A 26658-nucleotide genomic window follows, 5' to 3' on the forward strand; every position below is an offset into this window, starting at 1 on the left:
ATCCCAGACAGGCAACCTTTCAAGAAGAGTTCTCAAACTCTGGAGAGCTGTGCCCAAGAGCTTGTTCAAAAGAAGTTCAACTTGCGTGTTGACTGGGTCTTCTTCATGGTCTCGTCATCGGCACTCGCAGTGCTGGGGGTCACGGAGTCCTTTCCTTCTGACTTCTGCGTTGGCTGTTTTTGGTCTTTCTCCGACTGTTGGTTTCTTTCGGAGCGGTTGGCCTTCCGGTGCCAAAGAGAATCTTCTTCTTCGATCTCTCGCAAAACTATAAGCGCATCAAAGAAACGGGTCAGATACCAGACAATAGATCGCAACGGCACTATTTATTATCACCCACCCTCTTCCCACTCCCTCTCCTTTGCTTCGTCGCCTGTCCCCAGCAGCTTTTCAACGTCGACCTTCTCCCCTCTCTTGACCCGCTCGATCACCTCACGGAGCAGCTCGAGCTTCGCATCGGTGGTACGGCGATAAGCCGCATAGTCGTTCTTGAGACTCATCATCCGAATGGCTTGCGAACCGATCAAAGTAAAAATGATGATGTAGAAAGTGGCCGGATTCCATTCCTTAGAATTCTCTTTTGACGCATCTTCCTTGCGCGCCCCGCGATTTCGAATGAACTTGGGGATCATTGACGTCCACACTGATGTCTGTGCAATCTTCGGGAAGGAGTTGGAGGTAGAATAGAGGCGCGGGGCGGGAACCAGCGGTTTAGCGACGGTGAACAGAGATGTCGGATTCAACAGAAGATGTCGGCTGAGCCCGGTGGGCTTGACCGTGAATGCCATGGCCATGATGTTTCGTCGCAACGACAGGCAATCGAACAGCGGGCAAAACCGAGGTCTCTAGTGCCTGAGGCGACAAGGCGGCATTATACCTAATGCGGGATAGCGTGCATTGTTGCTGCGACAACAGCACGTTTAGCGTGCGATTGTGGCCGGTGATATCAGCTGCATCGGAGCTTCAATCTGCAATTCGCTTCGACCGACGACCGCAGTCCTGCCACTTGGGCAATCCCAACCAAAATATGGCGGTTACCCTATTACCAGCCAGCTCTCTCACAGAGTCCGTGAAGCAAGCCGTCCGGTCAACAACAACATGCTCCGATACCACCGTGTTGTCCCTCCAAACACTCCTCCGTGCCTCCCCGAAAGCCCCCGAAAATAAACCAGCAAGGAAGAATACCAAGTCTTCCAAAGAATCAACTACTACCTCAACTCGAGTGAAACCCGCACGAACTACCAAAACCAAAGCTGGGAGTGATGCTGCGCTGAACGCGTTAGCCGACCAGGATGCCTCGGGATTGTCGGGCCAGGAGAAGCTCGTCCTCGCGACTGAGGTATTTAATGCGACATTGAAAACCCTCACGGACGCGTCGAAGCTTTCGTCCGGCGATGTGAAGTCGACAGCGAAGTCAAAGATTACTGGGGCCGACACGGGAGTTTATTCGGCAGCCGAATGTGCAAGACTTGCGCTGTCAACGTTGCGCAATTTGAAAGGCGACAATGACGGCCAAGAATTTCCGAACATGCAACTCGAGCAGGGAGTGTGCGTGCTGGTGGGGAAGTTGATATCTCTCGGATTGAACGAGATGGCATACAAGGAGCTCCGCTCGCTTAAGCGGAGGATCCAACAGTATCTCGATGCAGGGAAGACAGGGAAGCAAACAACAGCAACCAAGGAGCTCCCGGAAGAAGAAGCCAGCAAAGAACGTATGTCTGATTTGTTGACTTTCTCGAACCTCACAAGCGCAAAATCTCTCTACGGGCTGCTCGTTCCCTTCCACGGAAATGCCATGCGACTTCTTGCCTTGGACCGCCGAGCCTCAATTGTTCAAAACCTTTGCCCCTCGTTGCAGCTCTCCGATCCAAGCAGTCCGGCTCAGGTTATTCTGGCCGCATTGAAGTCCGGGAGTTTGCCAAATGACAAAGCTGCTCTCCAACTGCAGCTTCTCTCCAATACCGTGCTGTCACTATGCTCTGCGCCATCAACCTCGAAAGACGAATCTGCGACCACCAAAGACGACTCGAAGCCGACAACTATCTTGACCCTGCAGCTGCTTTCACTTGAAATTCGATCTCTAGGATGGAAATTGTCCGGCCACATGTGTGACGAGCGCAAAGAGTTTTGGGACCCGCTGCTTCGCTACTTTGGCAGCTTTTCTCATCGCAGCAAGGGCATTGAGAAGACCGAATTCGCCGCAATTTACAAAACAATCACCCGACTTCAATCTGCCATGGCAGAGATCAAAAAGAAATCGCCTGACACAAAATATGCCAGCTCAATTGCCAAGATAATGACCATTCTTGGACAGCTTGCCTTGGATGCCGGTTGTTTCGAAGAATCCCTGAAGCTTTTTACGGAAGCGATCACTCCTCTCTCTCAAGCGCAAAGTCTCTCACTGGCCACTGTCCGGTGTAAAATTGCATCTGTTTCCTTCCAGGCACTGAGGAGCTCTCCAAAGCTCTCGACTCGAGCGTTAAAATCTATTTCCGAGGCCACTGCAGCATTAGGACTTCACTTGAGAGGCAGCGCGCACGATTTGGATGAACTCCTCGTCGAAGCTGCGAGATTGAAAAAGCTAGCACTCGCTTGGTTTGGAGATGCAATCACCAAATCATTTGACAATGACAACGATAAGAATGAAGTCTCCAGCCAAATCCGAGAATATCTCCAGGCGTTCCTGAGGTTTCTCAGACGCTATGTCGGACGTCAGCCGGCGGAGGACAGCGACGAAAAGGAACTTGTACTGTTTCAAAATCGCATCGACATGTCTCGAGGTATTATTCTTGCTGCTGTTGACTCGGCTGTCGCAGTTGGAAAGCTGTCGGTCATGTCACAAAGGCCGCCTTGGGATGACATGCTACCCATTTTGATCGATTGCCAACGTCTGCTCGCGACTACTGAACCCAACGAAAAGAGCCCAGAAACTGCGGATAACATTGGTATGGCGCTTGTGAAGCTTTCCAATCTTTTCTGGTCTCGATACATCAAAGAGAAAGAGGCCGGGCAGGGCTATCGCGAGCTTGTGCCACTCCTGAAACAATCTACGCAACTGCTTTCAAGTTGTTCGGCCTCTCACCGAAACACGGCATTTGCGGCCCTCAAATTCGAGCGAATGGCTCATCTTTACGTGGATGGCAATATGTTCAGCGACTCGGAGAAAGCGTTTCGGCAATCGATTCAAGAGTACATTGACTCTGGTACTCTGATGGAGCTGACCGAGAGTAGTCCAGGAGACCATCCTCACCTGGCCAGCCAAGATCCGAAAAGCCCTGGGTTCATGCTTGGTCGTGTCCTATCTACCTTTTTGAAGATGAAGCTGCGCAAAAGAGGATCGAAATCATGCGCAGTTTTCGATGACACCGAGTTAGAAGTTGGGCAGCGAGGAATGCTTCTCGAATGGCAAATGGGCTTGCTGGTTGATCTGCACAGTTACGCCGCGAGCGAGGATGAGTTTCGCTCGATGTATGGCCCAATCATTTCCAGCCTCTTCGACATTTACACCCCCGATTTCCATCCTCTCCGTCGCCTCCGAGTCATCCTTTCTGGTCTTCGATTTTTGCTGGAACACCCTAATGCTTTGGACTCGACTCTGACTCAGAGGCTCTTGAATGAAGGAAACGATGCGGTGCAGTGTGAAAATGGGGTCGGTGAAGATACACTCCTGGCTCAATTTGCAACTCATATCACGAATTCATTGCGTGTGACCATTGGCTTTCATCAAGGAGGAATAGACGCTAGTGAACTCGACGACATTCTTGCCTCATGGACTTCAATGACTTTCCATTGCGACAACCGGGAATCTCTACTCCGCTGCATCAACGACACCGATTATTGGATTCTTCAGCTCAAGGCCTTGGTCGACTACACGGAAATCCACGGACTTTGGAAATCTCAACTCCGCACTCTCGAGCTGATATTACGAGCCGCAGAGCTTCAGCAACCGGAAGATCTGTCGGACGCAATCATCATTCTTTCGCGCTTGGTATTGCAAAACTGCCGACTCGGGTATTGCCAAAAGGCGGGTGATCTTCTTTCGCGTGGCGAACAGTACATCGCTCAGCGCGAGTTGTCCTCTCTCGCGACCATCTCATACAAAATAGCTCGGGTGGAGTATCTTCTCGAGACGGGAGAGGTCGACAAGGCTGGATCTGTTCTTTCGGCAGCCCGGACTCTGTACGAGAAGAGCCATCAATCCGAGTTGGGAAGTATGACCGTCCTTTCCAAGATATCATGGGAGAGGCTGGTGGCAGATGCTGCTTTTATCCAGTCTCGGCTATCTTCCGCCCAGGGGTCCATGACCCAGGCACTATACTTCGCCAAATTGGCCGTGAGGCTGAACTGCCGCATCTGGGCCAAGGTCGAGAAACTTGCCCAGAAAAAGCAAGACAAGGCTCTGCCTGCAGCAGGAACCCCCGAAGTTGAAGCGATCTCTGATGGAGTAGCCAAGCTCGATCTGTCTCAGACTGGACCTGCTGCTGATGTCTCGACCGACTATATCCAGGGTGCACCTTTCTGGCCACACCTTGGCTCACATCATACATGCCTGCTGAACCTGGCAACCTTGTCGGCCCACCATGGTCTGTTTCAAGACGCCATCTACTATGGGGAACAGGCGTTGAAGATCGATAAAACGCTAGATGCCAATGTCAGACTGGTTGCAGCACGAACCCAGCTTGGTTGCCATTGGATCCTTGGAGGCCATGTTGGAGAGGGCCAAGATCTTCTTGTGGCAGCAGCAGGATCATCAAAACAATCCCAGACCAGTATCGAGATGGCTTCACTGCAGATGGCCCTTGCTGCTCTTTACAGGGCACAGGATCAACCTGAGAAAGCACTTCGCGCATTGTCAGAAGCCGACAAGACTATAATCGCTGTCACTTCTTCCGATGCTCCCATCGTCTCCGAGCAACCAAACGTCGCTGCAACCGAGGAGAAGATGGACAAGTTGCGAGTGCGAGGAGGCCGACGAGCCCAGCCAGCAACCCCGGCGGCTACTACTGGTCGACGCACTAGAGCAATCAGCTCGGCTGCGTCCAGCACTGCCAAGAAAACCTCATCGCAGCAAACGACTCTTGCTCAAATCCGATCCAACACTCTTTTGCAGCTCAAGGGCGATGTCCTCCGGCAACAAGCAGACTGCTTGCGAACATTGCGCGACTTTGATCGATCCGCGCGTGCTCTTGCCGACGCTCGACAATTTGCCATCGCCCGCGAGAGCAAAGTGTCGTTGGAGATTGAAGAAAGCGAGCATCTTCTGGCCGATGCAATCCGTCATTTCGCGAGTCATGCCGTGTATTGTGTCCTTCCGGAATCCACCATTTCGCTCCCGTCCCTCAAATCCCCAAGCAAGACGGCCGATGATACAAGCGCATCCACAGTGAAGCCATCTACCACGAAAAGATCGAAAACGCCAGCTAGAGGAACCCGGACCAAAACCCCGAAAGCTGGTGAGGATTTCTCGATCATGCTCTCCAAGGCGAGTGATTGTCTCACTGGTATCTTCGCCGATGCCACCACTCTCGGCTCGACTCTCGACAGCCATGCGGCGACTCGCCTGATGAGCCGAATCTCCATGCTATCGCATGCTACTAGTCCCGGTGGACCAAGGACCTGGGCTCAATCGCCCGCGAGCATGAATGGTAGGTCCCCCAGAGTACAATCACAACATAATCAACATCTAATATTTCGTTTCTGATTTAGAGATTGGACGCGTTGGCGCATTTGCTCGGGAACGCATCGCGATTGATATCGACCGACATTTAGCCGACTTTGCAGACCCTCTTGTTTGGCCCACTTCGTCTCCTTCAATGGCCGAGCTGGACGATGAGATTTGCTCGAATTTTACCAAGGACTATGTTGACATTCTGCCCGAAAGCTGGAATGTGATTTCTCTATCCTTGAGTGCAGACCAAACCGAATTCGTGGTTTCACGACTGCAAAGAGATCGTTCTCCGTTCCTCCTGCGGCTTCCTCTCCGGAGAGGCAACTCGGAAGATGATGAAGACCAATTCACCTTTGAGGATGGCAAGGAAGAGATGCAGGAAGTCATCAAACTAGCCAACCAGAGCGCGCACGCAGCCAAAGCTCAGACCGATAAACAGTCGAAGAAGGAATGGTGGCAAAATCGCGAAGCGCTTGACTACCGACTGAAAAGCCTTCTCGAGAATGTCGAAAACATCTGGTTTGGCGGATTCCGGGGTATCTTCTCGCCGCTCTCGCGAGAGACGGCTGCTCTATCTCGATTTGCCAGCGCTTTCCAAGCCATCCTGGACAAGCATCTTCCTTCTCGCCAGAAAGGTGGCAAGGCCTCCAAGCCCCGGCTCACACTGCATCAAAACGTGGTGGAGCTATTCACCGGGCTCCGAGATCTTGAAGAGCAGGAAGAGCCAGAAGACACGCTGATGGATCTTCTCTACTTTGTGGTGGATATCCTTCAATTCCAGGGCGAGCGCAATGCCTACGACGAGATTGATTTTGATATGATGGTGGTCGATACCCTTGATGCCCTGCGAGGGTACCACGAAGCCGCACGGGAGGATCTTGCGGCACAACCACCCAAGCACACGGTTCTCGTCCTGGATAAGGCGTTACATCTGTTCCCCTGGGAGTCAATGCCATCCCTTCAGGGGTTCCCGGTTTGCCGAGTGCCTTCGCTGGAATGCCTGCGTGAACGAGTCCTCCAATTCCGCGACTCACGAGCCGGCGCGCTCGTAGATTGCTCGTCAGGCGCGTTCGTGCTCAACCCGACTGGGGATCTGCGGACGACGCAGACAACATTCGAGAAAGACCTATCAGACCTTCCGTCTTGGACTGGAGTCATCCAGCGCGAACCGACCGAAGACGAATTCCGCCAAGCCCTGGAAAGCAAGGGTTTGTTCCTGTATTTCGGGCACGGCAGCGGCGCCCAGTACATCCGGGGCCGCACTGTCAAGCGACTGGCACAATGTGCCGTGACATTCCTGATGGGCTGCAGCAGTGGTACGTTGACCGAGGCCGGTGAGTACGAGCCTTACGGGACGCCGATGAACTATCTGCATGCGGGCAGTCCGGCGCTGGTGGCTACGCTGTGGGATGTCACGGATAGAGACATTGATCGATTTGCGAGCTCGACATTTGATACCTGGGGACTTCTTCGTGACTCGGCCTCGAGTGGGCTGGACGAGGCAGTGGCGCGGGCGCGGGGAGCGTGTGTGTTGAAGTATTTGAACGGCGCGGCGCCGGTAGTGTATGGCGTGCCGGTGTTTCTTTCGTAGGGGATTGACTTGCCTGGTTTGGATTGGACTCCACTGTGGGCAGCGCAGAGACTCGACATCCCCGATTGTGTTTATCTTATGCCTACTCTCTCTCTCTCTCTTAATGCGACTATTCTACAAGTCTTTGCGGGTGGAGCTTCCCCTCGTGCGGGACAACCCCACTACCGTCTAAACCTATTTCTCCCTTTTCTTCCCTTCTCTCTAATTGTCTCTCTCCCTTCCTCTCCCTTTAGCATTCCATGATGTCCGTCACTACCAAAGCCACTATCGCCTCGTTCGGCGGCAAGCTGCTCAAGCTGAGCCATGTCGCCTCCACCACCCGCTGCGAGATGTCGTTCAACCTCTACCTCCCCCCGCAAAGCCAGTCGCAGAAGGTCCCCGTGCTGATCTACCTGTCGGGCCTGACCTGTACTGCCGAGAACTGCTCCGAGAAGGGCTTCTTCCAGCACGGCGCCAGTAAGAAGGGGATTGCCGTGCTGTACCCGGATACGAGTCCACGTATGCCCCCTGACCACACTTCCGTCCCATATGTATATATTCTTCGCATAGAATATGGATCTAGATTCAACGGGAGACATGCATTGATTTGCGGGCATTGCTGATGCTAATTACAGGCGGCCTCAACATTGAGGGCGAAAACGACGCCTATGACTTTGGCACTGGCGCCGGCTTCTATGTCGACGCCACCAAGGCCCCCTACGACGCCGGCTACAACATGTACAGCTATGTCACCGAGGAGCTGCCGCAGACTGTCTTTGCGGCCTTCCCGCAACTTGATGCCAGCCGGGTTAGCATCACGGGCCACAGCATGGGTGGACACGGTGCTCTTACTCTGGTCAGCTCTTTCTTTCTTTCTTTTGCTGCGTGGGATGTCCAAGGAATACGCAACTAACATCAATTAGTTCCTCCGCAACCCCGGCAAATATAAATCCGTCTCGGCCTTTGCGCCTATCACGAACCCGACCAACTGCCCCTGGGGCCAGAAGGCCTTCAAGGGCTACTTCGGGGATGACCAACAAGCGAAATGGAAGGAGCACGACGCAACAGAGCTGCTCAAGAAGTGGAATGGAGGGCCGCTAGATATTCTCATTGACGTGGTAGGTTTTTTTTTTTTTTTCCTTTTATTGATATTTACTGCCTCACCTCTATATATTCTATGTACATCAGTCCCCTAATACTCCTATCAGGGCACCGGCGACAACTTCTACAAGCAGGGCCAACTACTGCCCGAAAATTTCGAGGCTGCCGCCCGTGACGTCGGTGTGCAGGGCCTGCGCGTGCGGTACCAGCCGGACTACGACCACTCGTACTACACCATGGCGAGTTTTGCGGATGACCATGTGGAACATGCGGCCAAGTATCTCTTTGCATAGTGTGTTCTCTCTCCTTTTCTCTTTCCGAGAATATAACGCAAAACTTCTATTTTTCTTCTCCCTTTTCCTTTTCTTGCGCTGGCTTGTAAACGGCTTCTGATCCAGAGGTTGTCTCCAGTGAGCGCCAGACCGTCCGGTCCGTGATCTGAAAGTGTGGAATGTAATGGAATGAATCTATCCAGAACAGATTTCAATTGACTGTTTGAAGGCACATGATTGCAGAAAGTTTCATGGGCCTGGAGTCATGCTATACATCCATCTCCGTGGATGTGGAAACTCGAAGAAAGAAGCCTGGCCGCACCGTCGCCAAAGATAAGCTAGATCCACACGATCAGCGCACATTTGAAGTGTTGTGTTTGGAGTGCTCTGCAAGTCCCTTATCATCTCGATGGTCCTCCTGTTTCGCTTCGTCAATTAGCATGGTATTTGAGTCGTCCGGCCTATCGAGTCTCTCTTGGCCATTCCTGCCCTTTTTGATACACTTCCACTCCATGCCGAGAGAGCTAAGCAGTGCCGCCAAAGCGAGCCCCATGGCGGCAAGGAAGATTCTCGTGCAGGCCAGATTGTATACCTGTTGAACCACGGCCATGTATTTAGCTGGAACAACAGAACCGAGATGTGTAGCACCTTCATGGAGGACCTTGCTCGAGTCAACTCCAGGAATCTCGCTTAGCTTTGACACGAGGATGTTATTCAGGATTGTCTGCCCGACTGTCGTGAAGATGCTGCCCCCTAGTTGCTGGAGGAAGAACATGAGAGCGATCCCGATCGACACATCGGAGAAGGGAAGGATCCTTTGGACGACGAGGCCGGAGTTCTGCATTCCAAGACCCAGGCCAAAGCCGCACAGAAACTGGTATCCGATCCAATGTGAGGAGCCCGTGTCGAGGTTGAAGGTTGACATTAGCCCGAGTCCCACGGACAGAAGACATGGGCAGAGATACATGGCTGGAACATAATAACCAATCTTCTGGGTCGTGAAGCCGGAGATAATGCTTGCAGCGACTAAACTGAGCACGAGGGGCAATGTGTGGATGCCAGATTTAACAGGGTTCACCAGCTTGACCGTTTGAACTATGAAGGTATTAGGGAAGATCCTCGGTGAGCCTCAGGTATACTGGATAGGGAGCTCTTACACCATATTGGAACATAGTAGATTGTCATCATCATCGCACTTGCAGAGAAGAAGGTGAAGAGAGCCGCACAGAGGATGCTCCGGCGAGTGATCACTCGGGCTGGGATTGTCGCTGTGTCGGGGAGCAGAATTTGGACGGCAGCAAAGGCCAATATCAGAACACCAAAGAGTACGAACAGGGCGATGATACGACAATTGCTCCAGGCGTACTTAGATCCGCCCCACTGGAAAGCCAGCAGTAAAGACACGATGGAGGGCACAAGGAAGAACGTGCCGAGGGGATCGAGACGCTTGATGTGCGTTCCGATGGAGGCAGGCTCATACTTGGACATCTCTGGATTCCACACCAAGGCCATGAAAGCCAAACTCACTGCTCCAATGGGGAGGTTAATATAGAAACACCATCTAAACGTTCTCCTGGTCAACTCTTTTCTTTGCGACAGATATGCTAGAGGAACGAACATACCTCCAAGTCACACCACTAGTAAGGCCTCCGCCAACGAGGGGACCCATAACCGAAGCGATTCCAAAGACGGCTCCAAACAATCCTTGAAAAATGGGCCGTTTATGCAATGGGACCATGGAGATCATAACCAGCGTGCATCCAGAAAAAATGCCTGCCGAGGCAAATCCAGCAATGGCGCGTCCAGCAATGAAAGCCTTGGAGCTGGGAGCAGCACCACAGATTGCAGATCCAATTTCAAAAATGACCACCGTTGTCAAGAAGACCAATTTCATGTTGTAGGATTTGTAGATCCGGCCAAAGATCAGTTGGGACGTCGCGCTGGTGAGCATATACGCCGATCCGTACCAGCCAATGTCACTAAGACTCTTGAAGTCATCGGTGATGCGAGGGATAGCGGTTGTGACAATAGTGCGGTCGAGCGCCACGAGAAAGAGTGCCAGAAAGTTGCAGAGCACGATGAGCCAGAATCGGAGCGTCTTAGGCTGGTAATGTCTGCCCGGCAGTCCCCCGGGCGGGGCAGGTGGCCGTTGCTCATCAACTGGGACTGTCTGGTCTTGGGAAGATGCAGGCCGATTCATTCTGTCTTGTCCGAGTGTTTGGAAGTTGCTCAACAAGGGCAAAAACACCAGGGTTGGGCGAGTGTTTTCCAACGCCGATCAAGGGGAGCCAGACACCCCTCGGTATTTATGTCATTCGGAATGCTCACTGCGGCCAACATCTCGGACATTGAATGTCTGTTGAGCCCGAGAAGCCAATTGCGCATATCAAATGGAAGTCAACGATGTCGGAACCGATCGACGCTTCGGGACCGAAGCCGCCATCTTCTCGCTGACGCGAGTCCACTTCACTTCAACGCTGCTTGCTTCTTCCATTCATGGCTATCCGCCATGAGTCTGACACGAGGCCACTCGTGTGTTCGGTGCCAGCAGCGCAAGGTTCGCTGCGACCAGCAGAAACCCTGTTCCAACTGTGTTCGGGCGCGGATCGAATGCCGCATCGTGCCTCCGCAGCCGACGAGAAAGAGAAAAAAGAAGCTACATGAACAGGAGTTGATCGAACAGCTCCAAAAGAAAAAAGAAGCGCTCATGACCAAACATGGTGTCAGCTTTAAATTGGTCCTAGAGGGCGACGGGGCTGACCTGGATGCTGACCTCGAATCGACGGCTTCCCCGAGAGACGGCAAGTAAGTTGACCCGTTTCATGAATGCAGATCTCGGAATGCAAACGCTCTAACATCCGTGTAAAGCTTCCCAGTCGGTTTCATCTCATGATGAGTACCAAACCTCCTATGACCTGCTTCACAGGTCGTCCGATGAAGAATATAGCCGGCCGACGGCCCATCATGCCTTCGATGCCATGTGGTTCCCCTTCTGTGTTGAAGGACACCCAACTAATATCACCCATTTACATCCATCTGCAATCCAGGTTTTCCAGCTCTGGCAGGTGTATATCATAAACGTCAATCCTCTGCTGAAGATCAGTCATGTTCCCACGCTGCAGCCCCAGATTCTCGAGGCAGGCGTCTTTGAAAGGTCGACGCCTCAATCTTTAGAAGCTCTCATGTTCTGTGTCTACTTTATTGCGGTAAAATCGATGCCAGACGAGGAGGTCCAGAAGACTTTCGGCGCAATGAAATCCATACATACTCCTGGCTCGATACAACGAGGCTTCGCAACAGGGGTTGATTAATGTCGGGTTCATGAGATCAAATGACCTCATGATACTGCAGGCTTACTTGCTCTACCTTGTAAGAACCACCGTTCACGCCTTCTCTGCCGTGTGACGGAACGGTACTAATTTGCGTATCTAGCTCGGCAGGGGACGCAATATCGATCCCCGATCTCTGTCCTGCTTGATTGGTATCGCTGTTCGTATCGCCACTCATCTCAGTATACATCGAGACGGATCCCAGACAGGCCTGTCAACTTTCGACACGGAGCAAACTCGGTGACTCTGGTGGCAGCTCATCGTCCTAGACAAGCGAATGACGGAATTCATAGGGTCGGATGTCACCACTCTCGTTTCTTCTGGAGTCAACTTTCGACTTCTTCTGAATGCGAATGACACGGACCTGCACCCGCACACTGAGCATCTCCCGGGCTCTTGTATAGGTCCCACCGAGATGCTCTTTTGCCTCACGTGCATTGAGCTCACTATTGCCCCTATATCTAACAGGATCCAACCAAAGGCTTCGACTACCGTACATTCCCACAAGTCCCGCAGTCCTTCACTGCCCCCCAATGCGAGCACTGGTGAAGCACGTCGACCCTCCCTCGAAGACCTAGACAAGTCCGGTTGCTACGTGGAATCCGTCTACCCTCAGCACTGTGACTCCAAGATCCCCATTCACCTTTTTTAATTTACTGCTGACCCACGCGTCACTCTGTATGTTGCGTGTCATCGACTTCATGTGTCGAGGAATGCCGACCTCCAGTCTCGACCATCAAGAGCGCGACTCTCTTTTCCTGTGCGCGATCCAAATTCTCGAATACGATGATGAGATCTACACGACCGAAAGCCTCCGCAGGTTCCTCTGGTTCACTCAGATGCATGGCCCTTTGCCAGGCTATATCTTCTTTGTGAGCGAACTGCGCCAACGCGCAACAGGCGAGCTATGTGAGCGCGCATGGCAGGCGATCTGCAATAACTACAAACACCGGAGCTTTGCTCGCAACCTTGAGAACCCAATGCATGTTGCATTCGGCCACACGATCCTCGAGGCCTGGGCTGCTCGTGAGCAAGCTGAGCTCCAGCAAGGCCAGAATATCGAACCACCAAGCCTGGTGACGTTGCTAGCCCAACGTTTTTCTTCTTCCCACCCAGCGGGACCCAAGGCGGTATCTAGTCCGAACATGGTTCGAAGGACCCATTCTGAACCAACGACAGGAAGTGGAACCCCGTTTCGATCAGAAGAGATGTATGAGACATGGGGAACAGCCCTTGGCGACAATCCGCTGCCTCCCTTGCTGGAGGGCACGAGCCAGGTGGACAGAGCGGCATGTCCTGACTACGATTGGACTAACTGGACATATTTGATGCAGTCTGGTGCACTAGGAGAGTTCTTTGATGATGTTGGATCTCACTTGGCATAGGGCACTGACTACGATGGCAATATATTGTCTAGTCAATGCTGTACTTCAAAAGCCCCCGCTTATTGGAAATGCATGGAGGGTAGACCAAAAACTTGTAGCAGAACCTTCTCATGGTGTGAGGAAGTTTGTATATCGACATGTATAAATAAAATTGTTGATAGTCTTGCAAGGGATGCATTCCTCTCCCAAAATAGCAAGGTTAGAGACACCCCTATGCCGAGGTATGTGGGCCTCCTGTCTCGAAGGAAAATCTCCGTGACAACCTACTGTACAGTAGAAACTATGGAAAAGTACTCAAGGGGTGGGAGAAAAAGATCAAAGAAAACAATGTCAATGTAATTCATCTTCCTTGGACTAGACAATCTCCAATTCGCATCGTACCAAATACTCTCATCACGCAAATCTCATTCTTTCTCCTCTATATATAACTGCATGTATATATGAAGGTCCTTAAAGGGGGTAGAATCTCAAACATGGCAGTTGATCACCGCATCGTGCAAGTTAACCGGGGTGCTGGCACCGGGGTTACCATCCAAATCGGCGAAGGTGTGCTGCGCAGTCAGGGTGGCAATCGGAGTCCCATATCTGGCCAGGACACACGAAATGGTCTGCGGGAACGCAGTCAGCTGCGCAGACGACGCATAGACGGTGCCTTCCGATCCGACGGCGGTTTCGCCAAAGAGCGAGGTGATGCTCCGGTCGGTGTGATCGGCGGGGATGGTTACGCCGGTGTAGGCGCCCGAGTGGTCGTTCGAGAGCGCAACGGTCACTTTATGCTCATGGTGGGCATCGAGCGGTGCGGCGGAGGCGCTCACCACGAGCAGGGAGCAGAGAGCGATGGTGGTGGCCTTCATATTGATTGCGATAAGATGATTGACTCGGGAATCGAGTATGGAAGATGCAGAAATTCACAAAAGAGGTTCGAGGGCTTTTTTTTGTTTCTTGTAGTCTCCGGAAGAGGATTGCGATGAATGCTGATGATCGACAATTCCCGGCCATGAGGATGAAGAAGGCCCTTTATATAGGCCTTGATCTGCTGGAATGCTGAGCTGTAACCAGTGGATACAGCTCTGGCGATGGCCACATCCAGGTCTATCCTTAGACTGCCATCTCCTCGGCCCTCAGCTCATTGTATCTCATGATCACCAAAGACAAGGGGTTGCGGGCGTGGCCCTGGGCATATGTATGCCCGAGTCAGCTGCTGATGCCACACGTATATCTCAGATGGGGAGTGTAGATAAGACGGGAACTAGGGGCGTCCATGAAAGTTGGGGTGTAGAGAACCAATGCCCAGAGTAAGCTCATCGAGTCCCGAGAGTCATCTGTCGGGGCGCCTCGCCCAGAAAGATCGTAATCGTGGCCAGCCGAGTCTGGAGGGAAGATGTCAGAAACGAGTCCTCAATTTCGTATTATGTCTCACAATGTGAGTGGTGCCGCAGCCAGAAGTAAGCATCCAAGATGGCTGATTCTCTTTACTTCATGGGTGACATCTCCAGGCTTCCAAGTGCAGACTCTGCAGACAAGGCGCATGGCCACCGCATCAGTCCAGTTCGACATTTCTTTTTGGGTTCTTTCAATCTGCTTATGGAGCTGACAGTTGAAGGGAGGAAAGAAAAAGGAAGAAAAGAAAAGGGAAAAAAAAAAACGCCTGGGACAGGGGTTGACGGCAATCCATGAAAATGTCCCCCATGCAGAACACACCATATACGAAAAATGCTGAAGGGTTGTTTTTTTTTTTTTTTTACTTTTTTCCAATGTGTATTCAGTTCTTCCGATTTTATTCGTGCCGGACAGTGATGAGATCCGGGGTTCACAAATTCACAGATCGTATAGATAGCCAAGTCACAGGTCGGCGCCAGAGCAGACATCACCTCGTCTCAAAACATAAATATGACATGGGGGAATCTAGAAACAAAACATAGTAGAGGGAAACAGGTCGTCGGGGCTTTTTTGGATTCGGAGATTTCATGCGCTCAATCGTTGGATGAAGGACTACACACAGCCTCGTTAGTCTCTAAAGATAACTCGACACGGTCAGGATTGGGAGGGAAACCTACCGGGAAGAATTGCCGGAATCCTTTCACGTCCAGCTGGCTCAATGCAGTCAGAAACTCTTCGATGAGCTCCGGGCCCATGCCCATCTCGGGCAATTCACGGGTTCGCAAGTAATCCGCATACTCCATGCCCGTCTTGAAGTAGATGGTGCGCTGCAATGCGCCAGATTCAGCCAGTACTTGCTTGGCCTGTGCGTCCTTGGGATTGAAGGATGGAGTTGCAGGGAGGGCCCAGCACAGGGGAGAGAACCGCGTGATCATGAACCTGCCGAAGCCTGGGAGCGCGGTTTGGGTCTGGGTGGGCGCTGTGCCGTTGACAACCCCGGGAGCAATGTCAGGTCCACCCCAGGAACTGCCCATGCGACACAGCACGGAAAACGCCATCTTGGCTGTGGTGAAGTCTTCAATGTCTTTGGCAAAATGCTCAATGGTAGTGATGACGGTCTCGAAAAGAGGTTGGTTTCCTATGCGGGGATGAGTATAGGATACGAAAATAGAAAGGATGAAAAAGTCAAACTCACTCTCGCTGATGATGACTGCCCCAAGGTCGTTGCTTAAAACGGCCAGTAAGAAATTCAAGTATTCCCGCTTAAGCTCTGCCAGCTGAATCTCATCATCAGTGCCCGTCGTAGGGTCCGCAATTCCGGAGAATACGCGCTGCAAGAAGGGGGTCAGGAGTGTGTCGAGAATGCTGTAGATTTCGCCCTTGAAACCAAAGATAACCTGGTCCAAAAGACGCAGGAACAACGCCATCTCGTCGCGCGAGGACGTTTGAGTCAGTAACCCGTCGATCCACCGGGGTAGTTGAGGAAGGATTCGCGAGCCCAAAACCCCGACCAGCCGCGAGAAGGCGAAGCGAGCGGCCGTCCGGACATTGAATGACCCCTTGAGGGACTCGAGAGCAACCATAGTTGCCTCGGATACCTGGCCAAAGGCCTCCGAAACCTCTGGAGCCGGAAGGCTGGCTGGGCTGCTCGTGCCCGGCACCCAGTCGGAAAACCCTCGGGCGAGAGTGCCCAGGGCCATGATGTCGTGGTGAATTTGCAACACGGCCCGCTCGTCGTTGGACTTGGCGGCGTTGAGGTTCCGTTCCATATCCGCGAAAATCGGGTTCAGCACCGATTGCGCGTAGAGCACTTGCTTGTCGGCCGAGATTCCCTGGGTAGAACAGATGATTCCGACAGCCTCGAATAAGTAAAGTTGACTGTTGAACACAGCATCGGCGGAGCCCTCGTGGTCTTCTGACGACATCTCGTCGCCTTCATCACCCTCAGAGGGCACCTCCGCCTGGATGACCAACAAATCACCCAACGCTTCAACGACGGTCTGCGCCACGTTGCCGATCTGCATGCGTAGCTGCTTCACGAGCCGCTGGAAAAGATACCAGGAGCGAGTTTTCACTTTTCGGATGGGGTGGTGAACAAGCTGCAAAAAGCTTCCTAAGACACCCGGAATGAGATGGGTGTGGTGGTGGAAGAACGTGCTGTAGCGAACACAGATTTCCATATACTGAAGTTGTGTAGCAGGATGAGTGAAGGACCGGATATCTGTAGGAGGGTTAGAATGATAGTCTAGTGAAAGATTCACGGGGCAGACCTACCGGACTCCACCATTCGAAGCATCATCTCAATCAGTCGAATGGCAGCATTGCCGCTAGGAGCGCTCTTCACGTACAGACCGCCACCCTTGACGGCCAAGTCACCAAATAAGAACATCTCATGCAGCGCCAGATCCAGGTCACGCCAGTCAATTTGGCCCCCGGATGCCTGGAGATTCCCGAACGTCGTCCCCACCACCTCGGAGATTGCGTCAATGTAAAGCTGCTCGTCGGCCAATGCGATGATTTGCTGCAACACGCCGAGTCTCTTCCGCAGTTCCTGAAACTCTGCTTCATCGGTCTGCTCATCTTCATCTCCCCAATTCGAGGTCTCATCGTACCGCATCTTGGCTACGATCGCCTTCAGAATCGGAAGCAGGATGGCCTTGTTCTGCTCTTCTGAAGATGGGTTGCTCTTGGAGAGTTTCCGGAAGTAGGTGAGCATGTCATTAACGCAGGGAATCACGGTCGAGCAGATTTCGTCGTACTCATCCGAGAAATATCGCAGGATGTGCGGCAAAAAGACCTGCAGAAGATTATCTGCTTTCTCCTTGATAGGCCCAGGTTCAGTTTCCAATACTCGCACAATGTCCACGACCGTAATGTTGACGAGCTTGGCCACGGTCTCCGCCAGATCGGTGTCGTATTTGGAGGTGAATCGGTTCTCGTGCAGAGGGGGGCTGTTCGACAGCTGGGTAACAATCGCGTCGAGATTCAAGAACACAATCATTTCGATCTTGTCTGCGGGCTTCATCTTCTTGCCAATAATCTCTGTGAAGACATCCACTGCTGCATCACGCACGCGTTGCTCTCCCTCTCGAAGTTCCTGTTTCTCGGCCCGCCCGAGCTGCTGGAACAGCAAGTCCAGCATGGTTTGGTTCACAACAAGACCAATATCAATCCAGCTCACCCAGCTTCCGACTGCCTTCAAACACATCTCCAAAAGGACATCGTCGCCATCCCGCCATTCCGACAAAATCTCTTGCCAAGAACCGGCGATCTTCTGCATGTCCCTCTGCCGAATTAGATCCTTGAGGGCATTTGCCTTGTCTTGTTCCACGCGGGACCGCGAAACCAGGACATCACCAATCTCCTCGTGAATCGAATTCACTACTCGCAAATAGAACACAATTCCCAGCGGGTTGTCACGAGACGAGCTCGCCGCGGACTTATAGGTCAACGCCAATAGATCGTCAATGCAAGTCTCCCAGCCACTAGCGTAAAGCGCCGAAAACAGGAAGGTAATGGTCTGAGCGATTTTGTTCTGAATGTAGGGCGCATCGGGAGTGGCGGCCCCGTCGGGTCCGTACACCTGCCGGATGTAGGACAGCAACCCATCTCGCACGATCCCCAGCGAGGCTAGATCGATCAAGCCAGCCTGAGCGGCACTATTGACAATCTCCAGGCTCACATGCCGTACGATCTCGGGCTGCTGGGGAGTTTGAGTAAAGAGGGCCAGGCAGACCTGCCATCCGGAAGGGTTGGAGCGGAGTTGATTTAGGTAGTCGAAGGCTTGCGATTTCAGGGCTTGGTCGGAGGACGGATTCCAGGCGATCTCAATGGCGCTTGCTACCTAGAAAGGGGACATGTCAATCCTCGATCCTCGAATCACCGACCGACCCCTCGGAGGGGCAGGTTTTCAATTTGGTGGGGAAGGGGTGGTAATTTTTGGGCTATTTTTTTCCCTTCAAAGTGCGGAAACAAAAATCCAAAATCTCACCTGTTCTTCCATCTTCGACCAGCCGATCTTCCCTTCGGAGTGTGGAAGGAGGGAGAGAAAGCGAGGAGGATGTGTGTTGAATCAAAATTGGTTTCGGTGGAGATATCATTCCAGTATCGTAATCGGGTTTCGGTGCCTGGGTCCTCGCCAAGAAGTGAACTGGAATCCACCAGACTAAACCCCAGGGACAGCAGACAAGATCGAAGTAGAAAAATTAGATAGAAAGAGCTTTGGTGGATGAGAGTGTGTCGAGAAAGAAAGAAGAAACGAGGTTTTGGGTTGGTGTGCCGACTAGGGCAAAAGGCGCGTGATTCTCTCCAACCCGGTTTCATATCTACATTGTTTTGCCCATTCCCATTTCTAGTCTTTACTGGTGCAGAACCTGGTGTTCCATCTTCTCAAATCCCTCGACGGCCTTGCCGTACTGCTCAAACACTCCTTTTTGGTACCCGTCCGCAATCTTTTCAATGAACTGGTCTTCATTCCACCGCTGCCCGACCAGGTTCTCAAAGGTCTGACCAGGCTGGCGCTCGATGCCCCAGACGGCTTTATATGCTGCACCCAAGGCACAGGCGTTGTCACCGACATCAAGTTTGTACACGCCTTCAACCCCACCGAGGATCTCCCCGGCCACCTTGGCAATGGCTTTGTTCTTGGACCCGCCTCCGACGAGGTAGACCCGCCGCGGCTGAGCGGGCATTCCATCTCCGGGGCTTTGTGTGAGGCCTCGAGAACGCAGACGCAACGAGAGCATCTGGCTCTCGATGATGGCGCGCGCTTCATCCTGTGGGGTGTTCCATCCTTCGGTCGTCTCCTGCAGGGCTCCGGAGCTTGGGTTGTAGGTGAAGCGCCATTGTCCCGAGCGAATGTTGGGAACAATCTCGTGCCGCGGGAAGAACAAGCCCAGTTTCATCGGATCCGTTGAGCCCCGCTGGCCCAATGGAGGAGTTTCCAGCGAGATCTTATCAAAGTGAGCCCAGACATCGGCAGGAGCGTCTTTCAGGGCCTGATTGATGGCGTCTCGGACCTGCTCGCGGGCCAGGCCACCGTTCTTGTAACAGAGCATGAACATGTACAATCCGGGAGTCGTTGGGTGATCGAAAAAGTGCGTAGCAGGGTCGGTTTTGTAGCTCGGAGTGGACATGAGGAAGGTGGTCGAGGTGCCGAGCGACACCATGGCATCAGATGGCCGCAACGGCAGCGCAAGAATGGTCGCCGGGTTGTCGCCCGTCGACGGAATAACGGTGCATTCGGGACTGAAGCCAAACCGCTCCACGAAGTATGGGTGAACCGAGCCCAGGTGCAGGCCTCCATCCTCTGGCACTGCCCCGAGCTTTTGCTTGAGATCCTCGACCCCAAATGTGCCTGCACAAAGCTGAAGGAGGCGGTCGTCATAGGCGCCATCCTTGATGTTCCACAAATTCATCCCACAGACATCAGAAATGTCAAAGGGGGCCACATGGCCCAGGAAGAGCGATGCGAGGAAGGAGGAAACCAGTGAGATCCTTGACGTCTTCCGGTACACCTCGGGGTATTTTCTCTGGAACCGGAGGATTTGAGGCCCTGTGAACCTCTGGGAATGGTGTCAGCTGCATTCTCCGTCGATGCAGATCGCCGGTAGGGGAGGGGTTGGGGGCTCTTACATGGTGCGCTTTACTTCCCGTGGCCTGCGCTAGCTGCTCGGGCCCTCCAAGAATCGCGTCAAACTCGTCACACTCCTGCTGGGTGCTCGAATCCTGCCAATTGGGACTGTACGGGTGTGAAAATGCCTGCTTCAGTTGGTCCTCCAGCGACTTGGCCGGATCGAGATTGCGGAGGAGTTGCTCCGCATCGTCGCCCCAGTAGACACTGCCGTGCTGCTGTCCCGCCCCGCTGACTCCCTTCACACGGCGAAAATCCAGGCCTTGCGAGCGCAAACTCTGCAAGACACCATCCAAGGCTTGCAGCCACAGTGCGACCGGAGCAAACACTTCGTGCTCCGCTTCGTTCGTCAAGACGCCTTTTTGGATCGGGAAGCCGGTCGAGTCGGCGTCGAAGTCGAATTTGGCCAGGTGCACGACCTTGAGCTCGGAGTTCACCACCAGCCCTTTCAGTTGCTGGGTGGATAGGTCAAACCCAATGTAGAGAGGACCCTGCGACATGGTGGGGGGTGGGAATCACAATCGGAGACGCAAATGAGACCAGGTGTTAAAGGTCTGAGTGTATATACGGAAGAATCCAAAGAGGACAATTGATCGAGAAACACAGACAGAGAAAAAAGAGAGGGAGAACGAGGGAAAGAGAAAGCCGAAAGTACGAATCTCCAGAGGAAGGTTGACAGCGAAGGATCCCGGGATGCATAAACCCACCATGATGTCAAGGTCCACCGTCTACCTACGTGACCTGCCTATGGGTTTTGGTTATTTTACTTCTACCAAGGTAGTCTGCTGGAGAAAACTCTGCGAGGACTATTCGCAATAATTACTCGTAGAATGCTTTCCAACATCGAACGATTTCCATGATTTCCTTGGTATACCTAGTAGTGTATAGACCGCGGGAACCGGGTAATAAGCTCTGTTAATTTCTCGGTAGAATTGCATGTCTCCACTATACAAGGACCTCTCCCTCTAGTGTTCTGTATATATTTATATGTCCAAGCAGTGATCTATACAGACAGCGCAGACCCTACCCAAGGGGTATCATGGTAGCGTAAGCCCACCGCCTATGAAAGACACTCGAACAAGGCTGTCTCTCTCTCTCTCTCCCTTGCCAATGGCTCGGGTTTATTTCCTCTTGCGCGAGGAATCCTCATCGCCGTGAGATCCCGAGGCCGCGCCGGTGTTGTGTTCATGGGACTCGGGGCTGCCATCGACGTGAGGTGTAATGAACTCCTCGGAGAAGGTCAATTCCTGCTGTTCCACGGGAATGAAACGGACCTTGACTCGTTTCACACCACGGGTCTCGGCGCCGATGGTCTCTCGAACGGCTTCTTCCACGACCCGGGATCGGGTGATCGCCCAGGCACCTGGCACGGCCAGTTCGATATCCATCAGGTAGTTCTGGCCCGATTTCATGCCTTGAACGTCGCGAATCACCACCTGCTCGCCGTCCTCGATGCTCTTGAGAGCCTTGGAGGCAGCCTCTTGCACAGAAGTCTTAATATCCTCGTCGACCGCTGTGTCCGCCAGTTCTAGGAGGGAGGACGCAGTGTTGCTCCATCCCGCCTTTACCACCATCAGAGAAATCAAAAGCCCACCAACTGGATCCAGCCAGGTAGCGTCTTGAAATAAATAGCTTCCCCCAATCGTGAATAGAGCTACAATGCTCGTCAGGGAGTCAATGCGGTGGTGAACGGCATTGGATGCCAACACCGACGACTTTCGTTCTTCGGCCACTTTCATAGCTAGAAATCCAATGGATTAGTTGCTGAATTGGAAAGACCAGGATAACACAGTATGATACTCACTGGCACGGTAGAGCCACTCCTTAATGACAATCGATCCCCCGGCCAGCCACGCAGCATGGATGCTGGGGCCCAAAATCTCTACACCATGGCTGTGCGAGTGACCGTGTCCCAAAATCCCCGAATGAGCTATTGTTTCGGCCGCATCAGGGTAGAATTGGGCCAGCAAGACCTGGCCCGCATTCAGACCCATAAACACCCCACCAAAGAGCAGGAGCCCGCTGACTCCCAGGGCGCCAATGCTTTCAACCTTGCCGTATCCGTTGGGGAATCGCTCGCTCGGTGGCTTCAGAGACCACGCGACAGTTCCCAGGGTCAAAAAGTCCGAAACCAGGTCGGTCAACGCGTGGTAGGCATCGGCAATGAGAGATTGAGAATGAAACACGTAGCCCCCAATAAACTTCCCAATTGCCATGGCCAGATTGGCGACCAGGCCAATGCGTGTAATGCGGACTCCGGCATCGTGTTTGTTTGTCGAGGTCAAATAGACATTGTCGTGATGGTGATGGTGGCCATGGCCACCATGGCCCCTGGTCTGAGTCATGGGGAGGGTGGTTGAAGGATTGCGCGGGGATGGAACGAGGGCGAAGATGGGAGGAAAGACGGTCTTTAAAAAGGGGTGCGGAGGCGAGCACACGTCGCTGGGCAGATCCACGCAGACTAGAGACTCGGAGGGAGTGGAGGGAAGGACGAAGCCTGCACCGCAGGGGCTGCGTCAGCATCACGGCTGAGGATCGAGGCACACAAAAGAGAGCAGGGACTAAATAGACAGGGGGTTCTCTTCATGAGGTGAGTATCCCCATGGCTTCAAGAAGAAAAGAAAGAACGGTGTCATTCGATCCGCGATCATGTAATCCGGCAGATGGCAATTCCAGATGTGCTGATTTTCCCGCATTCGGGCATTCTGACCGTGTCGACGGTTATATGGTATGATCTCCAGTCCTCTCTGCACTAATCACCTTTGTCTTATTTTCTATTGAATCTCGCTCAAAAACTGATGCTGAATGACCCGCCAGCCAAGAGTCCACCCTACGCCAACGTTAACCCGAGGTTTCCGCTTCCCTTCTCTTCCCCTTAATTGCCAAGGCCGGCTTCGTTGATGATGCGTCTTCAATGACGACGCCTGCGATCCGGATCCCCTTTACGGGCCCGCTACCGCCAGCCATTATAGTCCCAGCGTCTGCCAGTGCTCTTGCTGGCGCCATTGATGCCGTCAGCACTTTTTTGACAGCGCCACCCTCGCCCAGCCTTCGGGGCGTTGACGTGGGGAGACACTCCCAGACCGTGCTCCTCACAGGTGCAGGGATCTCGGTCGCGTCTGGCTTGTCAGATTATCGCGGCGAGCAAGGTACCTACCGACGAAACGCATCCTACCGTCCGATCTACTTTCATGAGTTTGTCTCGCACCATGAGTCTCGCAAGCGGTACTGGGCGCGCAGCTTTGTCGGCTGGCCCGGTCTCGTGAAAGCACATCCCAACTCCACGCACTGGGCAATCCGAGACCTCGGCGCCAAAGGATATATTAGTTCTGTGGTGACGCAGAATGTCGATTCGTTCCACTCGCTCGCTCACCCGGAGCTGTCCACCCTTGAACTGCATGGTTACCTTCGATCCGTCGTCTGTACTAGCTGTCGGCACGAACTCCCGCGAGTGGACTTTCAGGCATCTTTGGAGAAGCTCAATCCGGCGTGGGCAGAGTTTCTGGCCCGAATGGTGGAAATGGGTGCGCTCGACACTGATAACCCGGACGAGCAGCGGCGGAAAGGCCTCAAGCTCAACCCGGACGGCGATGTCGATCTCGCGGAAGCGCCGTATTCCACGTTCCGATACCCGGCCTGTCCGGCGTGTTTGGAGCACCCTCCCCTTCTCCAGGATGGGGCCAGAGCCCGAGTAGAGGTAGAGGGCGACGGCGCATGGATCCCGACCTCCAATGCCGGCATTCTGAAACCTGCGGTGATCATGTTTGGAGAAAACATCAACCCAGGCGTCAAAACAGCGGCTGAAGAGGCGATTGACGATGCCGGGCGGCTAATGGTTCTGGGCAGCAGCCTTGCTACCTACTCAGCGTGGCGCCTGGTGGAACGAGCTTACAAACGCGGTATGCCCATTGGCATTGTCAATGTCGGCGGGGTCAGGAACGAAGCCATTCTTTTTGGGAATCTTGAACAGGACTCTGCGCATGTCCGGTGTAGCCATCCCGCGCAATCGGTTCTGCCGGGTGTTGTATCGCGACTGTCGGTCAATACCATCTAGAATCATTAGTGAATTAAGCTAAGAAATACCAAAAATCATTTGAAGCATGATTTTGGAATAAATGAAATTTATGAGAATTCCGCCACAAATGAACCTGCAAAGGTCGGCGTTAAATAAGCCTCCCGAGAGCGACTCGGCGCGGGGCACCTCACGTCGTCTCAAGTCTGCCCACCTTTTAACCCTCGCGCTCGTCTCTTCCTTCTCTTCTACTTTCACCTTCTTCAAACCTCGGGAGCTGTCAAGCCCTCTTCGCACTTCATGGATAAATCTCAGCAGCCCAGCTCCTTCCAGCAGCTGGAAAAGGTATGTCTGTCGCTCTAGACTGCTGCATCAGACTCCAACTGACGGGACTCCCATTTGCTTTTCAGCTCGGCGAAGGCACCTATGCCACTGTACGTTCGATCCTCTCGGCTTTTCGTTTTTCTCGCTCCTAGCTTGCTGGGTCTCCACGCCTTGTTTATCACTGATACAGGATTCTCCCACAGGTCTTCAAGGGGCGCAATCGCCAAACCGGTGAAATGGTGGCATTGAAGGAAATCCACCTCGATTCCGAAGAAGGGACACCGTCGACCGCCATCCGTGAGATTTCTCTGATGAAGGAGCTGAAGCACGAGAGTATTGTCTCGCTCTACGATGTCATCCACACCGAAAACAAGCTCATGCTCGTTTTTGAGTTCATGGACAGGGACTTAAAACGATATATGGATACCCGGGGTGACCGCGGACAGCTGGACCCAGCTACGATCAAATCATTTATGCACCAGCTGCTCAAGGGCATTGCGTTCTGCCATGACAACCGAGTTCTCCACCGCGATCTCAAGCCACAGAACTTGCTGATCAACAAGAAGGGACAACTGAAGCTCGGTGACTTTGGATTGGCTCGGGCATTCGGCATCCCGGTCAACACCTTTTCCAACGAGGTCGTCACTCTGTGGTACCGAGCACCCGACGTCCTCCTCGGCAGTCGAACCTACAACACCAGCATCGATATCTGGTCGGCCGGGTGTATTATGGCCGAAATGTATACAGGACGGCCACTTTTCCCGGGTACCACCAACGAGGACCAGTTGATGAAGATCTTCCGATTGATGGGGACACCTTCTGAGCGCTCATGGCCCGGCATTTCGCAACTGCCAGAATACAAGCCCACCTTCCATGTGTATGCAACGCAGGATCTCGGCTTGATTCTTCCGCAGATCGACCCGCTCGGATTGGATCTTCTCAACCGTATGCTTCAGCTGCGGCCAGAGATGCGTATTAGCGCCAACGATGCCCTGCAGCACCCGTGGTTCCATGATCTGCCCCAGCTCCAAGCGCAGTTGCAGCAGCAGCAACAGCAGCAGATGGCCGGCGCATACGGGGGCATGGTTCCACCTCAACCGGCGTATTAAAGGTCCAAACCGCGCATGACGAGATGACGACCTCGATTAGACAATTTCGGCAATGGGAGGACTTGGCGTTATACCCGATAATGGATGTTCTTTCTTCTTTTCATTATGCTATTGGCACCAAACTCCGATCACGGTGTACAAGAGAATGGTGTCTGCTTGAAGATGTATGGCCTTTCCTGGCAGACAGACTTGGGAGGGTGCTTATGGTTGCTTAAATAGGCTCTCCTTTAGAATCGAGAGTACGTTCTTCACGGCATATTCTTCTGCCTCTATATGTTGGGATGAAGGTCCACCGTATTTGAACCAGACCGGGACTCGTGCAGACTGAAATTCGCGTGTTATTCGGACTTGCCTTTCGGTTCTGCCCCGATTGGAATTTGGGCGTCGCCTGCAGAAATTCCTGGCCTTGCGCGGCGTGTTAAGAGACTTTCCCGTTTCCTACGATGTGATGGTTTTCTTCTTTTCTTTTTCTTTCCTTCAACCACCAGGCCTCTGGCTTCAAAATGTGGATATCCATGTCAGACATGGTCTAGCACTGGCCTGGCCTATGCCCTAGGCCTCTCCTATCGAAATCAAAGCAAACCTCAAGCGGAGCCAAAGAGATGACATTCGGTCATCGCAGTTACACAAGGTTCATGTTCCCGGGGCTTGTCAGAAGTCGACGCCACTGGTCTCGTCTTGAATCAATTTCCTGTCACCTGGCAGACACAGGTGGGATGTTGCAAGCGTCTGGGTGCCTGCCAGCCTGTCTCCATCCTGTTAGTGTTTGAGACCAGGAATTCATTTCAAAAACCCCCCTGCTGATTTCTCTCAGCCCGTGTTCTTGGCGACTAATGGGCTCGTGCTATGACTCGATGCCATGTCTTGATATCAACTGGC

General features: G+C 53.0%; 12 protein-coding genes across 12 annotated transcripts; 7 read left to right on the top strand and 5 right to left on the bottom strand.

Moving 5' to 3' along the window:
- Positions 1 to 65: 65 nt before the first annotated feature.
- NUU61_002436 (DUF5321 domain-containing protein) lies at positions 66 to 791 on the bottom strand (the record flags this gene model as incomplete). Its single annotated transcript, XM_056653018.1, has 2 exons — positions 66 to 265; positions 338 to 791. The coding sequence occupies 2 exons, from the start codon at positions 789 to 791 to the stop codon at positions 66 to 68; spliced, it is 654 nt and encodes a 217-aa protein (XP_056514085.1).
- A 233-nt stretch (positions 792 to 1024) lies between these two features.
- NUU61_002437 (C50 family peptidase) lies at positions 1025 to 7256 on the top strand (the record flags this gene model as incomplete). Its single annotated transcript, XM_056653019.1, has 2 exons — positions 1025 to 5642; positions 5704 to 7256. The coding sequence occupies 2 exons, from the start codon at positions 1025 to 1027 to the stop codon at positions 7254 to 7256; spliced, it is 6171 nt and encodes a 2056-aa protein (XP_056514086.1).
- Positions 7257 to 7495: 239 nt separating this feature from the next.
- NUU61_002438 (S-formylglutathione hydrolase) lies at positions 7496 to 8629 on the top strand (the record flags this gene model as incomplete). The annotated part of the gene is made up of 4 exons (XM_056653020.1): positions 7496 to 7754; positions 7871 to 8091; positions 8159 to 8353; positions 8444 to 8629. 4 exons carry the CDS (start codon positions 7496 to 7498, stop codon positions 8627 to 8629), a joined length of 861 nt encoding a protein of 286 aa, XP_056514087.1.
- A 331-nt stretch (positions 8630 to 8960) lies between these two features.
- On the bottom strand, positions 8961 to 10808 carry NUU61_002439 (MDR family MFS transporter; the record flags this gene model as incomplete). Its single annotated transcript, XM_056653021.1, has 3 exons — positions 8961 to 9703; positions 9766 to 10169; positions 10231 to 10808. The coding sequence occupies 3 exons, from the start codon at positions 10806 to 10808 to the stop codon at positions 8961 to 8963; spliced, it is 1725 nt and encodes a 574-aa protein (XP_056514088.1).
- A 309-nt stretch (positions 10809 to 11117) lies between these two features.
- Positions 11118 to 11919, top strand: NUU61_002440 (uncharacterized protein; the record flags this gene model as incomplete). The annotated part of the gene is made up of 2 exons (XM_056653022.1): positions 11118 to 11413; positions 11535 to 11919. 2 exons carry the CDS (start codon positions 11118 to 11120, stop codon positions 11917 to 11919), a joined length of 681 nt encoding a protein of 226 aa, XP_056514089.1.
- Positions 11920 to 11929: 10 nt separating this feature from the next.
- Positions 11930 to 12181, top strand: NUU61_002441 (uncharacterized protein; the record flags this gene model as incomplete). Its single annotated transcript, XM_056653023.1, has 2 exons — positions 11930 to 12007; positions 12041 to 12181. The coding sequence occupies 2 exons, from the start codon at positions 11930 to 11932 to the stop codon at positions 12179 to 12181; spliced, it is 219 nt and encodes a 72-aa protein (XP_056514090.1).
- A 33-nt stretch (positions 12182 to 12214) lies between these two features.
- NUU61_002442 (transcription factor domain-containing protein) lies at positions 12215 to 13322 on the top strand (the record flags this gene model as incomplete). Its single annotated transcript, XM_056653024.1, has 2 exons — positions 12215 to 12444; positions 12521 to 13322. The coding sequence occupies 2 exons, from the start codon at positions 12215 to 12217 to the stop codon at positions 13320 to 13322; spliced, it is 1032 nt and encodes a 343-aa protein (XP_056514091.1).
- Positions 13323 to 13789: 467 nt separating this feature from the next.
- On the bottom strand, positions 13790 to 14176 carry NUU61_002443 (uncharacterized protein; the record flags this gene model as incomplete). The annotated part of the gene is made up of 1 exon (XM_056653025.1): positions 13790 to 14176. The coding sequence occupies one exon, from the start codon at positions 14174 to 14176 to the stop codon at positions 13790 to 13792; it is 387 nt and encodes a 128-aa protein (XP_056514092.1).
- Positions 14177 to 15295: 1119 nt separating this feature from the next.
- On the bottom strand, positions 15296 to 20834 carry NUU61_002444 (Ran GTPase-binding protein LOS1; the record flags this gene model as incomplete). The annotated part of the gene is made up of 5 exons (XM_056653026.1): positions 15296 to 16923; positions 16977 to 18542; positions 18713 to 18852; positions 19065 to 20266; positions 20337 to 20834. 5 exons carry the CDS (start codon positions 20832 to 20834, stop codon positions 15296 to 15298), a joined length of 5034 nt encoding a protein of 1677 aa, XP_056514093.1.
- Positions 20835 to 21455: 621 nt separating this feature from the next.
- On the bottom strand, positions 21456 to 22679 carry NUU61_002445 (cation diffusion facilitator family transporter; the record flags this gene model as incomplete). Its single annotated transcript, XM_056653027.1, has 2 exons — positions 21456 to 22075; positions 22139 to 22679. 2 exons carry the CDS (start codon positions 22677 to 22679, stop codon positions 21456 to 21458), a joined length of 1161 nt encoding a protein of 386 aa, XP_056514094.1.
- A 569-nt stretch (positions 22680 to 23248) lies between these two features.
- On the top strand, positions 23249 to 24388 carry NUU61_002446 (putative SIR2 family histone deacetylase; the record flags this gene model as incomplete). Its single annotated transcript, XM_056653028.1, has 1 exon — positions 23249 to 24388. The coding sequence occupies one exon, from the start codon at positions 23249 to 23251 to the stop codon at positions 24386 to 24388; it is 1140 nt and encodes a 379-aa protein (XP_056514095.1).
- Positions 24389 to 24646: 258 nt separating this feature from the next.
- NUU61_002447 (cyclin-dependent serine/threonine-protein kinase phoA) lies at positions 24647 to 25779 on the top strand (the record flags this gene model as incomplete). The annotated part of the gene is made up of 3 exons (XM_056653029.1): positions 24647 to 24691; positions 24757 to 24780; positions 24874 to 25779. The coding sequence occupies 3 exons, from the start codon at positions 24647 to 24649 to the stop codon at positions 25777 to 25779; spliced, it is 975 nt and encodes a 324-aa protein (XP_056514096.1).
- Between the last annotated feature and the right edge of the window lie 879 nt (positions 25780 to 26658).

This window comes from Penicillium alfredii (assembly GCF_028826965.1).
Source record: "Penicillium alfredii strain IBT 34128 chromosome Unknown utg000004l_segment0_segment0, whole genome shotgun sequence".
Lineage (NCBI taxonomy): Eukaryota > Fungi > Ascomycota > Eurotiomycetes > Eurotiales > Aspergillaceae > Penicillium > Penicillium alfredii.